This window comes from Mytilus edulis, chromosome 1 (assembly GCF_963676685.1).
Source record: "Mytilus edulis chromosome 1, xbMytEdul2.2, whole genome shotgun sequence".
Classification (NCBI taxonomy): Eukaryota; Metazoa; Mollusca; class Bivalvia; order Mytilida; family Mytilidae; genus Mytilus; species Mytilus edulis.
In genome coordinates this window covers 95,102,768-95,124,942 of record NC_092344.1, presented here as the reverse complement: position 1 = coordinate 95,124,942, position 22,175 = coordinate 95,102,768, and the positions used below count along the sequence as shown (strand labels likewise).

Here is a 22,175-nt window from a genome sequence, read left to right as displayed (position 1 = left end):
TGCAAGGTCATCATGCCTGTCGAACAGTTTTCACTAGAGTTCGACCTCATTTCATGGTGCACTGAAGAAGGTCAAGTTTTCTTGGTAAAGTCCATTATATAGATACTATAAGCATTTCGTGTATGAAATGATTGTAAGGTATTATCTGACCTGTTTTCTAATACTGTATGCAATAGGTCAACTATACTTGGATAATGAGAATATTGTACAATGTGCATGTCCGTCTGGTATGTTTTATTTGACTGTAACCTAATATTTACGGTTCATTGCTCATTGTTAAGTTTTTGGGTGTTTTTTATTCCTTTTTTTCAAATACCATAAGCAATATGTCAGCTATATTTGGTGCATGGAATAATTGTAAGGTGTATATACCGGTCTGGATATTATCATCTGATCATGACCTTATTTTCATGGTTCATTGGTTCATCTTCAAATTTTCCTGTTTAAGTTTGTTTCTTAGATACTATATATACTAGGTCAACTAAATTTAAAGCATGTTATGATTGTAAATACATGTCTGCCTGACAGTGTTCATCTGACCTTGACCTCATTTTCGTGTTTCGTTTTCCTAGTTAAGTTTGTGTCAGCTATATTTTAAGCGTATTTTGTGTATGGTATGATTGTAAAGTGTACAAGTTGATGTTTGATTGATCTGTGCTTGACCTCATTTTTTGGGATTATGTTAATTTTATGTGATAGTTGTAGTATTTAGCTTTATACTTAGGACTATCACTATGAAATCACTGTTTAGTAAAGAGGGCGAGATATTTCAGTGTGCCACTGTGCACTGTAGTTATCAAGATAAAGGTCACAAAACCAAAAACCGAAGAATTGACTATGGGTATAGAAATATGGCCATGACTCGGTGTTCTGACCTCAATTAAACCCTTGCCCAAGTGGGGCGTCCGTGAAGTTGTATAAGATGTATAAATTCATAGGTGGGGATGTTAAATCCGGTGCCTAGTGTAAGGAGAGTGGCACGCCCTCTGCAAGGGGTTATATGGTGACCTGTTGAGATAAATTTCTGTCCTTATTTAATATACTTTCAATATCCAATGGTATTCCTAAGTTCCCGTTCTTCATCCCGATTGCAGAGGCGGATTTAGGGGGGCAGGGGTGCCCCCCCCCCTTTTTGGGGAAAAAATTTGGTTGCTTATATAGGGAATAACTGAAGCATGACTGGAGTGGACCCCCTCTTAGGCAGTCAGTGGGCCCCCACTTATGAAAATTTCTGGATCCGTCACTGGATTGACCCCTTATTTCAGCACATTCCTTTTGTAAATTTATTGTTCATTTTTTTTCTTCTCGAACTTGCATGAAATATTTAGCATTAGACATAAAGCAAACAACTAGAAGAGAGAAGATCAACAACAAGGATGTGTATGATGTACAAAATCACTAATGGTCTAGTAATATAGATGCAATATCTATGCTTATTCCAATTAGCCGAGCATCAATAGCAACTCGTACTTGATGTGATGTTACCAAATTTTCCTTTGTATAATAGACATAAGGAAAATGTCATTCTACCCAAAATTCATACGGGAATGGAATGCCTTTAATACTACTTTCCACTATCTCTGCCCGATTCTTGACTGCTTCAAGGCTCGGCTTACAAAATAGACAAAAAACACTGTTTTTAAAGAGCACCTGTATATAGGATTTTAACTGTCACAAAATTGTATATATTTCATTTTTCCGTTGGGATTTCATTCGCAACACAGTGGCAGAATAATCAGACATTAACTGAAAGAAGAAGAATTACAATAAATCAACCAATCACATGATTGACCAATATGTGTCAGTTCATAGACTTTTATGAAGTTTTTAAGCTTTATCAAACAAAAGTTTGTCCAATTCAGTTCTCAAATACCAACTAGCCTAAACTTGTATGATATGTTGTAAGCGTATATGCAGGTGAGTACAGAAGCTTTAAACTAGAAGATACTTGACTCTTATTTTACACCACACTTTTAATGTGCAAGTTTAGATTTCGGATACTGAGTGATTTATTCGTATAACTTTTGTAAGGATGCATCTAGGGGAGTTTGGCAGTATCCCCTAAAAAGATTACATTTCTTAGACTGCAACTATATGATCGTGCATAATCACTGGTGAAAGAATTATTGGCATGTTTATATTCTTTTTCCAACCATTATTTGACGACAAAAAAATACAGAATGGTAAAAATACCTCATTTTTTTTTTTAGATCTCTTTGTATTTTGACAAAAGCTGCAGACTTGGGTAAAAAAAACACTTAAATTATGCTGAAATATTTGTCACTGGACGTTAAGCTAATTTTGACAAGATTTTTCCTAACTATATTTTTTATTAAACGTTTCTTAAGCTTCAATCGTCGTTTTATTTTTCTCAAATCATCAGGATATCCAGAAGTTTTGTACTTAACTTGGAAGGTGACGACCTGCTCGACCTGTATTTAATATGTGAATTGCTGTATTAGTGAATCAATGAGTTTCAAGCTGAAAACGTCCGTTTAATAGAAATGGATTCTATAATTTGTTTTATCAGTAGTTTGATCAAAATTATAGGCTACATTGTAAATATATTTTTGACTGTAAAACAATGCCCAGCTTTCCAAATCATTAACTCATAAAGAAAATGTAACAAATAGTAGGCGAAACTATTGTAAACCGACACTGTCTCTATTTTGAACTAATAGGGTGTGAAATGTGATTTCAAAACGGGAGAAACGAGAATTTAGAAAAAGTAAGTTTTATTGTCAATTTATTTAGAAATTTATATAAAAGTACATCATACAAATTTCATATTCATTACAGTTTCATGCTTTGTATTTTCAATGACACCCGACAGACTGAATAGGCCTACGCTTCGCCTTCTATGACTATTAATTTTGAGAACATAGTAACTGTAACTTCGGATTCAAAGCAGTCAACTATACAATACTATCTGAAACAAATATATAACAGGAGGAAATCCCGAAAAATATTTGTCAAGAACGAAAACAATATCTCATCCCGTCTGCTTGGATTTAGTGCTCAAATAAAATGTATATTAGGACCAAAACAAATACGGCATTTAATTGACCTATTAAATTTGAATAAAAGATAAAAGACAGTGATATTTTCATTTCACACATTGTTACGTAATGAAATGTTGGCATTGGGAAGGTTTTTTAAAACTACTCTCTATTAATTAAAACACCAACAACAATTAAAAAGAAGTACAGAGACATCTCGTAAAAATGCACTTAGAGTCGAGACATATAAGCAGAACAATTATAGCAGGTCAATTCTAGAAAACAAACTTTTATGCTAGATATCAGATTCGACGCCGAAAGCAGACTGGGGTATCAACAAAAATTGTTACTTCGATAGTTGATCGCCAGTAAGATATAGCGAAATGTTTAGAACTTGTTACAATCGTAATGATTTTAGCTCATTTATACGTGAAAGCATCATTGCATGAAAATGTACGAATATTTGCAACTCAACGTTAAGCAGTCAGTAATCAAGCACCAGCGAATAATTAAAAATATAAGCATTTATAAGAAGGCACCCTTCCTTGCGGAAAAGGTCTCCTTTATTTTCAATATCATATCATTTATTTACAGATATGTCGGAACAGTACTTCTGTGCTTGTTGTGACGATAAAGTTGAAGCAGAACATTGGTGTTCAGATTGTACCGAATCGTTATGTGATGACTGCGCAACAATTCACTGTAAAACTACTTTAACAAAAAGACACAAAGTAGTCCGATTACAGAAGGTGGAAGGTGTCAGTTCTTCCATATTAAGAATATCCGACACGTGTAAAGTGCACGAACGTCAAAAGTTGACGTTTTTCTGTAAAATGCACGACCAGTTGTTATGCGCTGCCTGTTTACCAGAGAGTCATAAAGATTGTGTTGACGTTATAACCATCGACAAAGCATCAAATGGTGTCAAACATGGGTCTGCTCTGGGCGACCTGGAGGCAAAGATAAAGGAGCTACGAGAGATCATCATAGAAATTCTTCGAACTAAGGATGCAAATACTATTACCTTAAACGAACAAAAAGAACTGATTTCGAACGAAATCAAAAGAATGCGATTAAAAATAAACACACACCTTAACAGAATAGAAGAAGAACTGAAGAGTACTTTGGAAGCAAAACACATGGAAAGTATAACCAAGGTTCAGCATGGCCGAGGAGATCTAGCGCATGCAAACAAGACTCTAGAAACATGGGAGAATGACTTAGAGAACTTGAAAGATAGTGCCACAGATATACATATGTTCACTGTTGTCAAAACTTTAGAACCAAAATATACGAATGAGGAGAACAAGATACGAGATGTTCAGTGGGATAACATCAAACTCGACTTAGAATTCCAGCCGACCGATATTGCGGACGATATAAAGGCTATGTTACCCGAACTTGGTAAGTTATTTGTGAGGGAAACCAATGCCACTGGACTGTTCAAGCTTAGGAGACTTCGTCAACGCTTGCAGGAGTTACAGCCGCCGCTTAATGTTCCAACTCATAAGTTTGATACATCTCGGTTAGGACCTGGAATAGAAGTCAAAAGGGGATGCTTCCTCCCTGACAACAAGATCATGCTTTGCAGTTACAATGACGAAAACTTACTTATTTGTAATACTGATGGACGCGAGCTTCGTAAATTAAAAATGCAGTACATTCCTTTGGATGTTGCTGTATTCGACGACAAATGTGCGGTAGTTGCTGCAAACGAGCGTGGTGTACAACCCATCGACCTCACACTATATAAACGAGAACCGTATATCTCAGTACCAAATGAAAAATGCGTTGCAGTTGCATGTTTTGAAAAGAATATAGCAGTTGCTCACGATATTAAAGCCATCACCATCATTGACAAAGAAGGTAAAAAGTTGATGAGGGTTGTATTGAGATTTTTTCCTCGATATTTAACATACAATCATTCTGGTCGATTGTTCTGGACTAACACGAATAATCATGAGGTCAACTGCATTGAACCAGAAGGAGCCCAAAGGTTGTACTGCAGTAGTCCATACATCAACGACCCGCGGGGCGTAGCCCTTGATGAAAATGATAATTTGTTTATCGCTGGGTCCAAGAACGTACACAAGATTTCAAAAGATGGCAAGGCACAAGAAATAATTCTGACAGAAGATGACGGTATCAGAGAACCACAGGATTTATCCATTAGTATCAATCATTACGGACTTGCGCATGCCCTGTTGGTTATTAACAACCATTTACGATCTATTGAAACTTTTAGACTTGAGTGAAGTTTTATTTATTCATTTATTTGTTCTCTTATTGGCACATGTTTAAATATTTTATTAATTGTTATATAGTTTACTAGATATATGAGATTATTTTCTATAAATTTCTCCCCCTGTGATAGCATTTATTTTTTTTTAATTCACGAGTCGAAACAGAAATGGGTCATTACCCATCATGGTGACACCAAATAACCAATGCACACGAAAACCAAATGAAAAGAAGTATAATTGTGAATAAAGAATGTCTTGATGCTAGTTCATTTCATGAAATTAACCAAACAGCGATGAAGCACCTACACGGCCGACACTCGGCTAACCGAGAGATTGGTCGGTTAATCTCTATTGAGTATGCGGCTATATCGGCGGTTGGTCTGTTAATCGGGTTGGCTAAAGTCTGTTAATCAGGTGATATCGAGAAAATAATTGAAAGTTCAGCATGTTTCATTGTATAACTTTCTAAATATATTTTCATCATAAAAAGTATCCATGTCTAACAAAACAATTCAATGTACTGAATTCAGTGGTGTAATTATTATTTTTCTAGCTTCGATGTACGATCTATAAAATGAAAAGGCGGGTTACTCATCAATAAATTTATACACATTTTACACACATAAAATGTACACAAAATGACACATTGGTTAAATTTACTTGGATTCAATATTTTGAACATCGAAAAAAGAAAGGCATTATGTTTGTTAACCATATTGATATCAATGTGTGAAAAATCTACACGAAAATCTGTATTTTGGTGACATAAATCAATCTTTATTTAAAACCTGGTCTGTTAATGGGTCGGATGTATAAAACCCGGTCTGTTAATTGGTCTGTTAAGAGTTATGAACGGCAATAAAAGTATAATTTTATTGCTATATGGGGTGTTATCGGATCAAATGAGTAGGCTCAAGACGAGCGTCTAAAATATACGAAAACAACACATGAGCAATGAAACATAACATACACGGAAACAACACATGCAATTAAAAATTGATAAAAATGGTTTCAAAAAGTGTAATATTAAAGTAATATTAATTTCATCCAAGAATGATCGCATATATCATGTTGATTCTGTTTAATTGTCATGAATGACACAAATTTGTCATCTGCATTGCCATTTGGTAACCAGTATATAAATCAGAGATAAACGTCGTAATGTAACTAAACATCAGTAAGTAAAATATATTGGGATGAAAAAATATGAAAAATAAAGAAAGAATAATGAGTGAGATAAATAAAATGTAGAAAAAAATGACATAACAATTTGAAGAATACAGAAATAAACAATACCCCCAATCCGGACCCTCATGGTATACACGGGAATCTGGATGGAAACGCAGAATATAGAATAATATATAAGGACAGTAGAGAGTAATACATTGCTAAAAACGTGAAAAAAAATAATACTTGTTTAAGAATACACACATGAAACACCGATGGCTGTTGAAACAGTAACGGATTGCAATGTACTTATATTGATGACAAATTCTAGAAGTTAACATGCGGACAACTATGGTGGCTGGTTAATGCCATTTTGCGTTTCAGCACTTTAGTGTTTTCGCCCTACATATTATATATGGCGAAAACGCGAAACTGATTTCTCGTTTTCGACTTCGCGATTTCTCGTTTTCAACTTCGCGTTTTCGCGTTTTCGCCCTTTAGAATATGAAAGGCGAAGTCGCGAAAACGCGAAATGGACTTCACCGGCCATCATAGACAACTGTAGTCTTCTGCACTTATGTAGAAAGGAACTAAACGGAATAAAATGAATTGAAACTTAAAATAACCAAATGCAGCTCTGCATTCGCTCATTTCCGTTTACTTCTTTAGAGTGATTTGTAAACAACATATGATTAAGTAATAGAAGAAAAGAACCAATTGGATGATGCTGACGAATTAGGGTTTAAAACTCGAGTGACAAATATCATGTTCATATGTGAACGAGAACACGTTATATGTACCCTGTGTTGTATTAGAAAGACACTTTTAGTCGGAATTGAGAACGTGCTACTTCGAACAGACACAAAAATTAAGGCTGATTGAAGTCGTCAATAAAAAAATCATGCATATTCCAGAGGTCAATCCATATCACGCTATATTGAAGTGACACACCCTTCAATAAAATGCAAAGAAAGTCAAAATAAAAATGCTCTTTCTAGGAAATTGTGGCACCGTATTGTCATTTTAGTTTACTCAGGAACATCTCATTCTTAAATTTTTCAAGGGGAAAATATAAAGGTAGCAAAACTATTGTCGTGGCTAAATAACTCTTAACTGACACAATTTCAATTGTCCAACCCATTTACAGACTTTATTCCAATAATTTCCACTAAAACGTGGTATTATTCACGTTATTTTACAATTATGAAATATTTACTAATGTCAATTTATTTTTTAGAACCACAGTACTATTTTTTGTCCTTTAAATGATATCTAAATTTGTTTGTTTCGCCTTTTATTAAAAAAAATTGCTATGCGTATAAACATAAATACTACATACTTGCGCGACGCCTTTTAGTTTTACTGAAAACTGGGCAGACTAAGAAATGTTTTTACAAGTGCAACATGTTCTATGATAGATATCATTTTGTCAGACACTTTTCTTTTTTTTATTTGGTTCTTATAACATGCCAAAAATCTGTATATTTAATATAGTTTAACATTAAATTAAGCGTTTTACTGTTAACAGACGTATAACCAACCCGATTAACAGACCAGCCGCCGATATAGCCGTATACTCAATAGAGATTAACCGACCAATCTCTCGGTTAGCCGAGTGTCGGCCGTGACCTAAATGTAACCCAAACACTGTTTTAAACATCAAGCCATTTGTAGAAATTTCTAAATTAGTCGTAGGTATACGATGAACATTAATCGTCAGTGATGGATTAGCGCTATACTTTCTAAACATTCCTCCTCGTCCTGACAAACTCTAAACATTCTTTCCTAGTGTGATCAAGCTCTTCGTAAGTACATTTTGTGGCTATCATATTTGGCATATGTCAATTCTCTTCTTAAATCTGAACAATGTAGTACTAGTATGTGGCTATCACGTTGACCTGCATGCAGATGTTACTTTAAAAGACTGCCTCAGTTAAATCCGACCTAAACCTCTACATAATTTCTATTATGGTTCAAACAATTGGGATGTGGAGGTGAAAAAAAATTGGTGGAAAACGTCTCACTACGTAAAATAGACTGCATGCCACATCTTCTTTTTTATATGAGCAATGTTTCTCGTAGTATTTAATCTAAAATAGTTAACAGGTCTAATACGTGTTAAATATAAGGTCCATTAGTTTGGGTTTTATTTATTTATTTTTTTTGCGGCAAATACGATTGAACTTAACATGTTACTGTGACTACATGGTAAACTTTTTCTCTACACCTATAGCCGTTCATTCAAATTCTGATCCAACTGGAACTTTAGACAAACTGCAGTAGAAGAGGACCACAGTCAAGTAATTATAGCGCAAAGTGACATTAAAATACAACAAGTATAGGCGTTGTAACAGTTTTATAGTAACATTGAAGTCGAATTTCAAGTAGTAAAAGTATGTTTTGTTTCATCACTTTGTATTTTAATGACTTGCCACTTGTTTAAGGGCTTTCTGTTTGAATTATCCTTTGAGTTCGGGAGTTTTGCTATTTTAGTTTTCAACAGGTAGTGAGATAATACTCACTCTGAATTGTTCAGAATTGCAACATTTCTGACATAAAGTCATTCTAATTTTTACTATTCTTTCAGAAATTTTAGGAAATATTTCGTCTCAATCTATCCGTCAATGGCATTTACTACCATTTTTTTTTTATAAATAATTTGGTATTTCATATTAAAATGTTTGAATTTGACCTTAACAAAATTGATAGTATAGTGGAACACAAAAAAACGGACACCCAGCAAAAAGGGCCACTCATCAAAAAGGCGAGTGCGCGTAATTTTGACGAAAATTGTCACGTACTTCACCAGAATAAATACCTGAATACCTATCTGGTGAATTCAAAGTATTCACAACTTATTGGATAAAACCTTACTTTCATTTCCAGATAAAACTTGTCTAATGGAAATTAGAACAAAATAGGCTAGGTAGCTATAAAATATGTCTATTCTTATCAATTCATTTGAGAAGATATAGGTTACTATTATCAAGATATGTTATATATCTATTTTTGTTAAGCTTGTCAGTCACATGCAAGCAAGTATGAGTTAACACAATGTAAGTCGGCCATCGGCTTTGTTCTATTATGATTAGTGATGACACCCCTTATTGTTATGTATCCTGATTTCTACTGGGTCTAGAATGGAACTACTAACCATTACAAATTATCTAAATATTTCTTTTCAACAACTTATTGATAATTTATAAAAAATGAATATCAATAACATTGAAAGACATTTTTTGCAACTTTTCAAATTGTGTGGTCTGATCCTTTCTAAAGTTTAGTATATTTGCCTTCAATCCATTCATTTAGAAAAAAATCGGTCAGATTATGGAAGTTTCATATTTTGCTTCTTCTCGATCCATTTCTTTCATGTTGATTTTTTTTGGTCAATAATGTTAAGATTCAAGTTGGCTACAAAAAAAAAGAAATCTCGAAACACCGCCAAATTTTGTTCTTCTTCCAGGCAGTCGAAAAGGCTTTCAACGACCTTTTCAGCAGAAGCATTATTGATGGGATAGTTGAGTTGTTCTGAAATAAATAAACAATGAACTGTGCAAAAACATACTTGCAACTGAGGCGATCTGATTACACTTGAACTCTAAATTCTCGAACATATATCTTGCCTCGTATCAGCCGAAGTAAAGATTGATAGTTTTCGAAGCGAATGATCAGTTCTGTTTACATATATAGATCTAGTACAAAAATCATTGTTTTGCGGTCAGAGCCTTAGTAAAATAATTAGTATTTAATAGTGATAAATTCTAAATAGTCTGAAAGGAAAAAATCATGTGAAAAAAGTTCTCTGTTTTCGCAGAATTCTCCATCATTTAGGCTACTTTAAAATAATGATTGGAAAAAAGTAATTAAATCATGGCTTAGTGTTTAAAATACATTTTCTGAATTATTGTTAATACATGTAACACGTTCAAAATAATTTCTTCCGCTACCAGCTTTGAATTGTGCAGAGCAGCAAGTCAAGATCGCACACTTGACCTCGCCAAATGAGCAGAATGTTTCAGAGCTAAAATGAGTAGAGTAACTTTATGTCAGCATATATATGTCATCGAAGTGTTTGTAATTTGAAAGTCATGAATATGTATCGGAATATGACACCTTTTTCGAAAATTCAATTAAAATCAAATACATCAAGATTTGTTTTTTTTATTTCATTATGTCAACGAAAAATATTGAGAACTACATTTAATTGAATCTTAGGTATTGTATGAGTTTTCCATCCATTACAGCGATTCCTCTCAAATGTACTTTGTGTATTTTATGTTTTTTTGTTATTTTTTGTTTTGTATTGTTAAGCCCTTTTCAACTTGTTTTATAGTTTGTACTTATGTTGTACTGGTACACTGCTGTCCGAGGTTAGTATGAGGGTTTGTCGATAACAAACACGTTTAACCCAACCACATTTTGTATGTGCCTGTTCCAAGTCACCCTGGTGCCTGTAATTCAGTGGTTGTCGTATGTTGATGTATATCATATTTGTTTTTTTATTTAGTATTGTTTTGTATATAAATCGGTCGGTAGTTTTCTCGTTTAAATTAATTTACAATTGTCATTTCGGTACCTTTAATTTCCCATTTTTTTGCCCATTGTTAAAGGCCGTACAGTGACCTTTGGTTTTTAACTTCTGCGCCATTTAGGCACTAGTAAAGAGTTGTCTCGCTGGCAATCATGCCACATCTTCTTATTTTTATGATAACTCTTATAAGGAGCCGATTAATGATTTTGGTCAAGTTTTGAACTTTGTAGATTTTATTGCTAAATTTTCTCTATGTGTACTTTACTTTTTCAATGTAACAGCTAAATATGGTGAAAATAGGGGATAATAGTAATTGAATAAGTCAATTCGAATGCCAGTCATGAGAATTTCCCTCGTATCTACTATAGTTTTCGCTAACCCCCCCCCCCCCCCCCCCCTCAAAAAAAAAGAAGAAAAAAGTAATAATTCCATTAAATATTTGATTGAAGATTTCATTAAATTTTACTTATTTGTAGACCATGTCTTGTTTGATATTTTTGTTGGTTTCGTTTGTCGTTTCTACCATTCACATACAGTTTTCGTAAAAACAACGCAAACACAGGTAAAGAAATCGTCATTTTTACATGTATATGGACATTTGACAAATGTAAAGATCTTGTCCACCTGATCTTTTTCGCTATTTAAAAAATCTTCTTTTTATCAAAGTGCTCAAGATACAAGTAAACACGCAAACATTGATTATTTGGTTTAAAACATCGTCATTTGAAGATAAGCACTCTTGTAAGAAGTCGTCTGACTATTTTTGTCAGCATAGACATGACTCCGAGTCTGTTGGACAATTGTCTCATTAGCAAGCAAACCAAATCTCTTTATTCATATCGAGTAAAGGTATCTCGTCCTCGTCTATCTTTACTACATGAACAATTGAAAACTAAATACTCTAAGAATGGTGGTGGCTACCTTTTGCCGACCGATTGGTCTGAATTACACAGAAGAAGAAAGTTGTAAAAGTTACACAAAGTGATGACAATATCTCCGAATGATCCGTTATGATACATTTTTTCTCTCTTCAACATTTTCAAGACCATATAACAAGAGACTATAAAGAGCATGTATTGCTTTCCTGTATCTATTTGAATCTTATAAGCAATGACTACTCTCTAACATTGTTGACTAGAATGACTAAAATCTCTGTTTTATTGGTTGTGTTAACTGATCATTTTTACTGTTAAGTTTCTCGTTATCTCCTGTAGCTTTTTCCCAAAATGAAAAAAAGTACAATAACTCATATAAGGAAAATTTCAGCTGTGTTGACCTATCTTTCTTTATTCACCAAAGTGTTCGCAAAAATGCAAACACATGAGTGTTATAATAAATAAAGGGAAATAATCCCTATAGAGTTGACTGCCAATTTCGGCCATTTTGATGTACTTGAATAACTATAATGTTAATCTTTACTTTTTAAAGTTCCAATTTTTCTATTATAATATTCAAGATTATAGACAAACGGTAGCAAAAAGAAACAGCATTTACGGGACAATTACTCGTATAAAAAAGCTGACTGACGATTTGGGTAATGTTGACTTATTTGCATATCTTAAATTTTTATCATTTCTGGCATTTAAAGTTTTTTCTGTTTTTATCATTCAAAATTTGAGGCACTAACGTAAAAAAAAGAGGAAAACATCGTTATGGAGGACAATAACTTTTATACGGAATCAACTGACGATTTTGTGAATAAAACTTTTTTGAAGATCTTGTTTTGTTGATCTTTTTTGCTAAATACAGTTCCTCTCTATCTATAATAGTTTTCAAAAAACTGAAGAAGAAAAAGTAAAATTTCTTTTTAAAAAGACAATAAATTGCATATATTCTTACAGGATTCATTGTCTTTAAATTACGAAAACTAGATACAACAATACATGAAGTGATTGTGGCCAAGTTTGATTTCTATTGGCTAATGAGTTACAGAGTAGATTCTTGTAAAAGTTGTCGGACGACGGACGCAAAGTGATGAGAAAAGCTCAATTGAAGTTCGGTCCCTCGGGTGAGCGAAAAAAAATGATTATTAGACTGCAAACTGATAACAACACATCAAGATATTATATAAATATCCCAATTGTTAAAATCGAAGTGGCTTTACAGCCGATTGCATTGAGTGTGTAGGTAAAGGTTATATATTTGGTTAGCTTGCTTGCTAATTGAACCGTGAAGTCATTATTAGGTAAGGTATACTAACCTTCTTTCGAAGGAGCCTAGTCCTACAGAAAGATATATTGGTTATCTGTCGGACTAGTCTTCTCCTAAAGGAGGGTAGTTTACCTAACCTAATAAGTTCAGATAGCAAGCAAGCTAACCAAAAATATTACCTTTACCTACACTCAATGCAATCGGCTGTAACATTTTTTTTTCACAAGCTCTTCTAGTATGCAAATATAAAATACAAATGTTTTTCAGATATTTTATGTAAACAAATCTTTGAAAAATAAAAATTAAATAAAAAATATTGCACATTGAATTAGCACCATCTCTTAAAATTGAGAAATACATGACTACATTTAAACTTCGGTTTGAAGCAAATTATTGGGGTCCTCTACATAACCCGAATCGTTAGAGGTCAAAGATGTCTGTGTTCGCACTTTCCACAAATCTGTCAAACTTATTTGTTTTTTGTCTTCTTTGCAGCTAGGCATATCACGTGTTTTTTCTACATTGGCATTATTTGAATTATTCGGATGTGTTGGTACATATCCAGTTAACTTAGATGAAGTGGGTTCGTCATTCGGTGAGATTGACATTTCTGAAACTGACCAATCACTGCCACTAACAAAGCCGCGGGAACTCACAGAACCTTTACTTGACGACGACAAACGACCTTGTTTGATTTCGTTAATTGTCTCGTTTAATGTTAATAATTGTTTCATCAAAGATACGTCCTGGTCCATTAACGATGCCTGAAATGAAAGATAAAAAAATATAAATAATGCGAAAAATGTCAAACTTTATTTGGTTATTTTATTAATTTAGTTACTTGAGTCTAGCAAGTCAGTCAGTTAGTAACTTTAGTTGACTTTTCCCACAAATACTGTGCAATTATAAACATCTGCACTAACTGACCAGTTTATTTTGTCAAGACAGGGCAAATGACTAAACAGTTCATCTTTGGCTTTTGATACATTTATATTTTGCCGCCTTTGTTCTTTCCGCTATATAATAACTATTGTAGCTAACTCAAATACACTGATTTATTTTTGACCAGACATAGACTAATTGTCTTCGGTAAAACAAAAGAAATATATTTTGTTTCACGTTTTTGTTTATGATTATTGATATTTCGTACGATTTTCTGGTATTAAATTTCAACACTCTTTTCAAATGTGCATATCACTAACGTGTGCGGTTCATGCTTTATCTCTCTTTTTAAAAGTTTCGGTGTTCTTATTCATATTTTGATGACAGTTATGACAAGACACAAACGTGCTGACGAATCTTTGTTTTTAGATAGAATGTACTGTGTTTTGTTTTAAAGGCATTGTATAAACAATAAAGTTATGTCCTTTGTGAAGGTAAAGAAGGTAAAGGGTTAACAAGATCGTCATAATGTTTTCAGAAATATACTGTTAATTCCTTTATCAAGCAATTTCTTTGTATAATTGTTTTTTTCTTCATGTTACATACTTTTTCGGAACGTAAATATTTTGTGTCATATACTTTTTGTTACTTTGCAGGGCTTTGTTAGTGTATACTTAACCGAATACACTAGTAATTGAATTTCGTATTTATTTAAACTCTTTTCAAAAATAAACTCTTTTCAAATGATAAAATATATTTTGCGGGATAAAGATATTTTTTCTGGAGCAATAAATAATTTGAAATATTTTCCGATTCTTATATATAATTCTATTTTAACAAAAAAAAGTTTACTTTTACTTTTATTCTAGTTTTTACTTTTCGATTTTTTGAAAAATTCGTTAGAAAAGAAATATTTTTTTTATGGTTTTGAAAGAGACTTATAGACCCTAATGCTCGAATGTATACTTTAGTCGTGTTATTTAGATACATATACTATGTTCGAGACGTTGCTATTACACTTGTCACTAAAATAAACAATTTATGATCATTTATTTACTTACTAACACATTAGAACGTCTGCTAGCACACGAAATGTGATGACCATAAGACGTTTACTTTATTTTTAGTTATTTCATTGTTGAAAAGTGATTTTTTTGAGAAATAGATATCTTAACGAGCTCAATGTCATCGTTAATAGATCAATTCTGACGCAGGTGGTGTGAAATATAATTTCTATAATAATTAAAACATCTGTAGAATTTCGTTCTCACCTAACATCCAGGTGGATTTGGGTTTTTTTTCACACAAAAAGTTAATTAAAACATGCGAGGTGGACTAAGTTAATGCGATTTTAGTGTTTACATGGTAATAACTTCTGATTTATATTAACCTAAACAATCGGATTAGGATAATGTCTGGGATAATGTGTGTAAAATGACGAAACTTTCGGATCATTATTTCAATCTTATCCTTGGATTACGTTAAATTACTGGTCTTTTCACGGTAACGTGTGACAATCTGATCTGTCAAATACTTGAAACGGATTTAAATCATAGAAGTCTATGCGAAAAATATATAGAAATGAAATAAAGTGTATAGCATGTGTTTAATAATACTTCCCTATCCGATACATTATAATGACGGAGCAATGAATATATATATATATTTGATTAAGCAACAGAAATTCGCTCAATTTTGATATTTATTAGCAATGTAACTGAGTATAAGCACCCTAATAAGGAGAATAGCATTTGTCAATACAGTTGGTCTCATAATCTGATTTAATTGTTTTATTCCGTATTTGTGACAGCAATTGACAGTGATTGTCAACATATAATCGGCTTTTAAAACTTCACCCCTGGATTCTGGGAACAGAATATCAAACGTCAATAAATATGTACATGCTTGAATCAATCATTTCGCAATCTGAATTATTTGTGACTTTTATTTTGGAAAGTGAACATCATAATTCGACAAGTGAAGCCTTTATAACATAAGTAATCTTTGGATATGAGAAGACGACCAATCGTGCTTGTCGAAATATAATTTAAGGGAACAATTCAACATCTAAATCTTACCATTTCTGTTCTCAATGTTTCCATTTTATCATCTATCGTCGACCTTCGCCGTTGTTTCGGTGAAATAGATTTCTTGACCGTGTCTTCTTTCTTTAGGTCCTTTTTAAAACTTTCAGTTGCTTCAAGTCGCGATAAATAATAATGTCTACACGCATTAGAGAATTCTATGTCTGCTTCATATTTATCATCTTCACTGCTCTCAGATTCAGAATCAGTTGCTATGTTAATCTCTGATTGTGACTTTTCCATTTTCATGTCCAGCAACATTGGTTTGTATTTATTTTAATTTAGCCACAAGAAGAAAAAATAATTAAAGTCACCCAAGAATATTTTTCCTGTACAGTTCCCACTAAATATAGAAAGCATAAACAAAATCCGCTATTTGAAGTTCTTTTAAATACCCTCAAGTTGATAAAAAGTTTACGGTCACGTGATTAAAAAAAGTTAACCAATTCATTGGCTGCTATTGTTATAGATAATTGGGTTATATTTGTGTACAAACAAATAAACTTTAAAGATAAGATATCGTATCGAACTGATTCATAACGTAGAATCTATATTCTGTGTGACGTCATGTAATTCCCAAGACACCTAAGACCATGTTCTTGTATAGAATAAAACAACCATATGATACCAATATCTTCGTAGTCAAGAACAAAATCAAGTTTTCTTCTCGAATAAAGGATCATATATGGAAACTTGATTCCTATTAAGTAAGCCAACTGCATATCAATTTATAAATTTGAACACATGCAGACATTATTCTAGTTCCTTCGATATTCTGGAAAAAATAAGCTTCTAGTAGCTCTAAACAAACATTAGTTTAGCAGTTCATGCTTGAAGATCTTATTAGTCATTGTTTTTTTCTTTATATATACAGATCGTACATTTTAATACATATTTACAACTTTTCCATAAAGTTCCAATTCCGTTTTTCCAAAATGTAAAATATTTATGACAAAAATGAATTAAAAAAGAGAATGTTTTTAAAACAAACACACATATTAAAAGCATCCCAAACATAGACAAAACCAACCTAAATGAACCAAAAACCCAGATATATAATGAATCAGTCCAGGATTAAGCTGTATTTCGTAAAACTTTCAAATACATATATGTCCCATTCGTCAGTAGGAGACGGTGAATTACGAATAAAGGAAAAGATCGACGAGAAAAGGAGGGCAATCGGTCCTCAAAGGTTGGACAACTTTAGATATTCTCTATTATTGACGGATTTATAAAGATGCTGAGATAAGCAAGTATTCTCATTGTTGACGGATTTATAAAGATGCTGAGATTAGAAAGTGTTCTCATTATTGACGGATTTATAAAGATGCTGAGATAAGAAAGTATTCTCATTGTTGACGGATTTGAAGTGCTGAGATAAGAAAGTGTTCTCATTATTGACGGATTTGAAAATGCTGAGAGAAGAAAATGTTCTCATTGTTGACGGATTTGAAACAGCTGAGACAAGAAAATGTTTTCATTGTTGACGAATTTGAAGTGCTGAGATAAGAAAGTGTTCTCATTATTGACGGATTTGAAGATGCTGAGAGAAGAAAATGTTCTCATTGTTGACGGATTTGAAGATGCTGAGATAAGAAAATGTTCTCATTGTTGACGGATTTGAAGTGCTGAGATAAGAAAGTGTTCTCATTATTGACGGATTTGAAGATGCTGAGATAAGAAAGTGTTCTTATTATTGACGGATTTGAAGTGCTGAGATAAGATAGTGTTCTCGTTATTGACGGATTTGGAGATGCTGAGATAAGATATTATTCTCATTATTGACGGATTTGAAGATGCTGAGATAAGACAGTTACTCATTATTGACGGATTTGAAGATGCTGAGATAAGAAAATGTTCTCATTATTGACGGATTTGAAGATGCTGAGATAAGAAAATGTTCTCATTGTTGACAGATTTGAAGATGCTGAGATAAGAAAGTGTTCTCATTATTGACAGATTTGAAGATGCTGAGATAAGAAAGTGTTCTCATTATTGACAGATTTGAAGATGCTGAGATAAGAAAGTGTTCTCATTATTGACGGATTTGAAGTGCTGAGATAAGATAGTGTTCTCGTTATTGACGGATTTGGAGATGCTGAGATAAGATATTATTCTCATTATTGACGGATTTGAAGATGCTGAGATAAGACAGTTACTCATTATTGACGGATTTGAAGATGCTGTGATAAGATAGTTACTCATTATTGACGGATTTGAAGATGCTGAGATAAGATAGTTACTCATTATTGACGTATTTGAATGTGTTGAGAAGTTTTCCCACTTTTCCTGGATTGGAAGATGTTTAGATAAGAAATTGTTCAAACTTTTAACAGATTTAAGTGCTGAGATAAGAAAGTTATCCAACTATTGACGGATTTGAAGATGCTGAGAACAGAAAGTTTTCCTACCATTGACTGATTTGAAGTGCTGAGATCAAAACGTTTTCCCAAAATCGTCAGATTTGAAAATTATGAAGAAAAAAAGTTTCCTTATTATAAGAAGATTTGAAGATGTTGAAATAAGAAAGTAACTGGCGGATTTGAAGATGCTGAGTTTTTGTTCTCATTATTGAATGATCTGAAGTGCTGAGATAAGAAAGTGTTCTCACTATTGACGGATTTAAAGAACGATGGATTTAAAGAACGAGATAAGAAAGTTTTCTCATTATTGACAGCTTTGAAGATGAGACAAGAAATTTTATCATTATTTATTGACTTAGTAGAAGCTGAGACAATAAATTTCTTATATTTATGACTTTGATTTATTGATTGATTGTTAGATATTCAGCGTCCAGTGGCAAATGTTTTATGTAAGTTCATGATGGTGGATGGTTTAAAAAAAGCAAAAAAAAAAGAGAAAGTTTTCTTATTATATATGGCTTTTAAGATTCTTATATTAGAAAATTTCTCATAACACAAATACTAAACACTTAGCAATGAACCGTGAAAATGAGGTCAAGGTTAATTAAAACCTGCGCGACTGACATATAGATCATAAAATATTTCTATACACCAAATATAGTTGATCTATTGCATATGGTATTAGAAAGAGACCAAAATTTTGACCATTGAACTGTGAAAATGAGGTCAAGGTCAGATGACATCTGCCTGCTAGACATGTACACCTTACTATCATTCCATACACCAAATATAGTAGACCTATTGCATAAAGTATGAGAAAAACAGGCCAAAACACAAAAATTTAACTATAACCACTGAACCATGAATATGAGGTCAAGGTCAGATGACACCTGCCAGTTGGATATGTACACCATACAGTCCTTCTATACACCGAATATACTAGACCTATTGCTTATAGTATCTGAGATATGGACTTGACCACCAAAACTTAACCTTGTTCACTGATCCATGAAATGAGGTCGAGGTCAAGTGAAAACTGTCTGACGGGCATTAGGACCGTGCAAGGTACGCACATGCCAAATATAAATATGGTTATCCTATTACTTATGATAAGAGAGAATTTAACATTACAAAAAATCTTAACTTTTTTTCCAAGTGGTCACTGAACCATGAAAATGAGGTCAAGGACATTGGACATGTGACTGACGGAAACTTCGTGAAATGAGACATCTATATGCAAGTATGAAGCATCCAGGTCTTCCACCTTCTAAAATTTAAAGCTTTTAAGAAGTTAGCTAACACCGCCGCCGCTGAATAACTTTCCCTATGACGAGCTTTCTGCAACAAAAGTTGCAGGCTCGACAAAAACTTAACTATAACCACTGAACCATGAAAATGAGGTCAAGGTCAGATGACACCTGCCAGCTGGACATGTACACCTTACAGTCCTTCCATACACTGAATATACTAGACCTACTGCTTATAGTATCTGATATATGGACTTGACCACCAAAACTTAATCTTGTTCACTGATCCATGAAATGAGGTTGAGGTTAAGTGAAAACTGTATGATGGACATGAGGACCTTGCAATGTACGTACACGTACATACCAAATATAGTTATCCTATTACTTATAATAGAGAGAATTTAAAATAAGAAAAAATCTTAACTTTTTTTTTCAAGTAGTCACTGAACCATGAAAATGAGGTCAAGGACATTGAACATGTGACTGACGGAAAGTTCATAACATGAGGATTCTATATACAAAGTATGAAGCATACAGGTCTTCCACCTTTTAAAATATAAAGTTTTTATAATGCCGCCGCCACCGGATCACTATCCCTATGTTGAGCTTTCTGCAACAAAAGTTGCAGGCGCGACAAAAAACTAATGCACTGTTTCTTTGCTTTTAATTTCATTTCATCATGTATAAGCATAGGTTCAGAAAAATACACAATATGTTAAAAATTATGTAATGCTGAAATAAACATATTACTTGGAAAAGGAAATAAAATGAAATAAATCAATAAATTTATTGACTTTGTACCATAGTTTGTTTAATTTTCCATTGAAAAAGTGTGAGGGTATCTACACATACACCACAGTTCCATATCAACCCTCTGATTGGTTTACCAGAAGATTGAAAATGGTCATGTGGTGTATGTGAGATACCTCACACTTTTAGCCAAAACCTACAATGTAACATTTTCTTTCCTGTAATATTTTTCAACTCTAAATTTTTACTAAAACTATAGTGTTGAGTAGTTGTCTCATTGGCAAATATCCCATATCCTTTCTTTTTCTTAGAAAAAGTACAAAAATGAATTTTAATAACTGCATTATTTTAATAAAATGTGAAACTAGAAGCCAATATTAAATACTCTAATCCTCGAGAATGGCACACTGGTAATTTCACTACAAAAAAAAAATGCATAAATTCCATTATGCATAATTTCGCTACTAAAAAGGATGGAATTCCAATGAATATATTCCTTTGAATAAAATACACCACATAATCCTCAAATACTGAAATAATCACAAATATATTTAACTTCCACTATTAAAATTGAACACACATCTTCTGCGGCACTTTTTGATGTTTCTTGATTTTCTGTGCGATTTTGAATTTCTGTGTTGTCTTCATGTTTAATTTTCTTGCACATGCTTTCACTCGGTTCAAGGATGTTTGAGATATCCTTTAACATCTCACTGGAAGCCCTTTTATATTTTCTAACACTCTCCACTGACCTATAGCCTGTCCTGTTCATTATTTCTTGTTCTGGGACTCCTGCCTGGTATAATGGTAATTGTGGCACATGTCCTTTTACCAGATTAGTGAAATACCCATCTATTCCAGCTTCTGCACACATGGTTTTCATGATATTAGACAATTTGTTGACCCCTACTGACTGTTCACCAAAGTTAATACTTCCTTTATCTAGCGGTCTCCTATAAAAAGCTGTTCCATTTAAATCACGTACAATATTAAAATATTGTTCATATATCTTAAATAGTACTGGATTTTGTAGATAGTGTTTTAAGTTTTTGGCACTCAAGTTCCACTGATTGAGTCCACCTGAAAAAATGAAGTATTGACATTGAGTGACAATTAAATCATACACTGAACAAAACTGAGTTATTAATGAAATAGATAAGATAAGATATTTTATTTGTTTAAAATCCAAAATAACAGTGAAATATGAAACAGTTTTATATTGCTTGAATTGGGTAAAACGTAATAAGCATTCACGCTACGCAAGATATGAATATACCGGCCGTCTTTACAGTGAATTTGCATAAATGAATCACCTGTTGAAGCGTGGACCTCAACGAAGACACCCGTATTTTCGGAAAATCGTCACTCATGTGACAAAATTACACAAACGAACGAATTGAAATACACAAGAAAGAAAAATACTTAATAATTTAAGAAAAAATAAACTGACCTTTGTACGTTTTGTTGGCTCTGCCCTTGAATAATATATAACTTCCCGTCTGATCCTTTCCCAGTTCGAACTGATCCACGGACAGATTCCTATGCTCATCTACACCTCTGAGCCCAAATGTTAGATCGTCTTTACTGTTGTCCCATTGGGGAATTACATTCAAAAAGTCAATGTCAATTATCTCCATTTTTGCAGCCATTTCAGACGACTGAAACGCGCAAACTGATAATGCAGCGGGAAAGGCACTTTTCATCACGTGATATCAGTTAATTGTGACGTCTAATGAACTTTGGCACAAGTCATTT

General features: G+C 33.1%; 2 protein-coding genes across 2 annotated transcripts; one reads left to right on the top strand and one right to left on the bottom strand.

The window, feature by feature from the left end:
- The first annotated feature begins 2,676 nt into the window (after positions 1 to 2,676).
- On the top strand, positions 2,677 to 5,370 carry LOC139495722 (uncharacterized). The gene is made up of 2 exons (XM_071284055.1): positions 2,677 to 2,728; positions 3,594 to 5,370. The coding sequence occupies exon 2, from the start codon at positions 3,596 to 3,598 to the stop codon at positions 5,252 to 5,254; it is 1,659 nt and encodes a 552-aa protein (XP_071140156.1). The 5' UTR covers positions 2,677 to 2,728; positions 3,594 to 3,595; the 3' UTR covers positions 5,255 to 5,370.
- A 7,981-nt stretch (positions 5,371 to 13,351) lies between these two features.
- LOC139495713 (uncharacterized) lies at positions 13,352 to 16,427 on the bottom strand. The gene is made up of 2 exons (XM_071284044.1): positions 16,055 to 16,427; positions 13,352 to 13,858 (listed from the first exon to the last, which is right to left on the bottom strand). Exons 1-2 carry the CDS (start codon positions 16,319 to 16,321, stop codon positions 13,463 to 13,465), a joined length of 663 nt encoding a protein of 220 aa, XP_071140145.1. The 5' UTR covers positions 16,322 to 16,427; the 3' UTR covers positions 13,352 to 13,462.
- Positions 16,428 to 22,175: the final 5,748 nt, after the last annotated feature.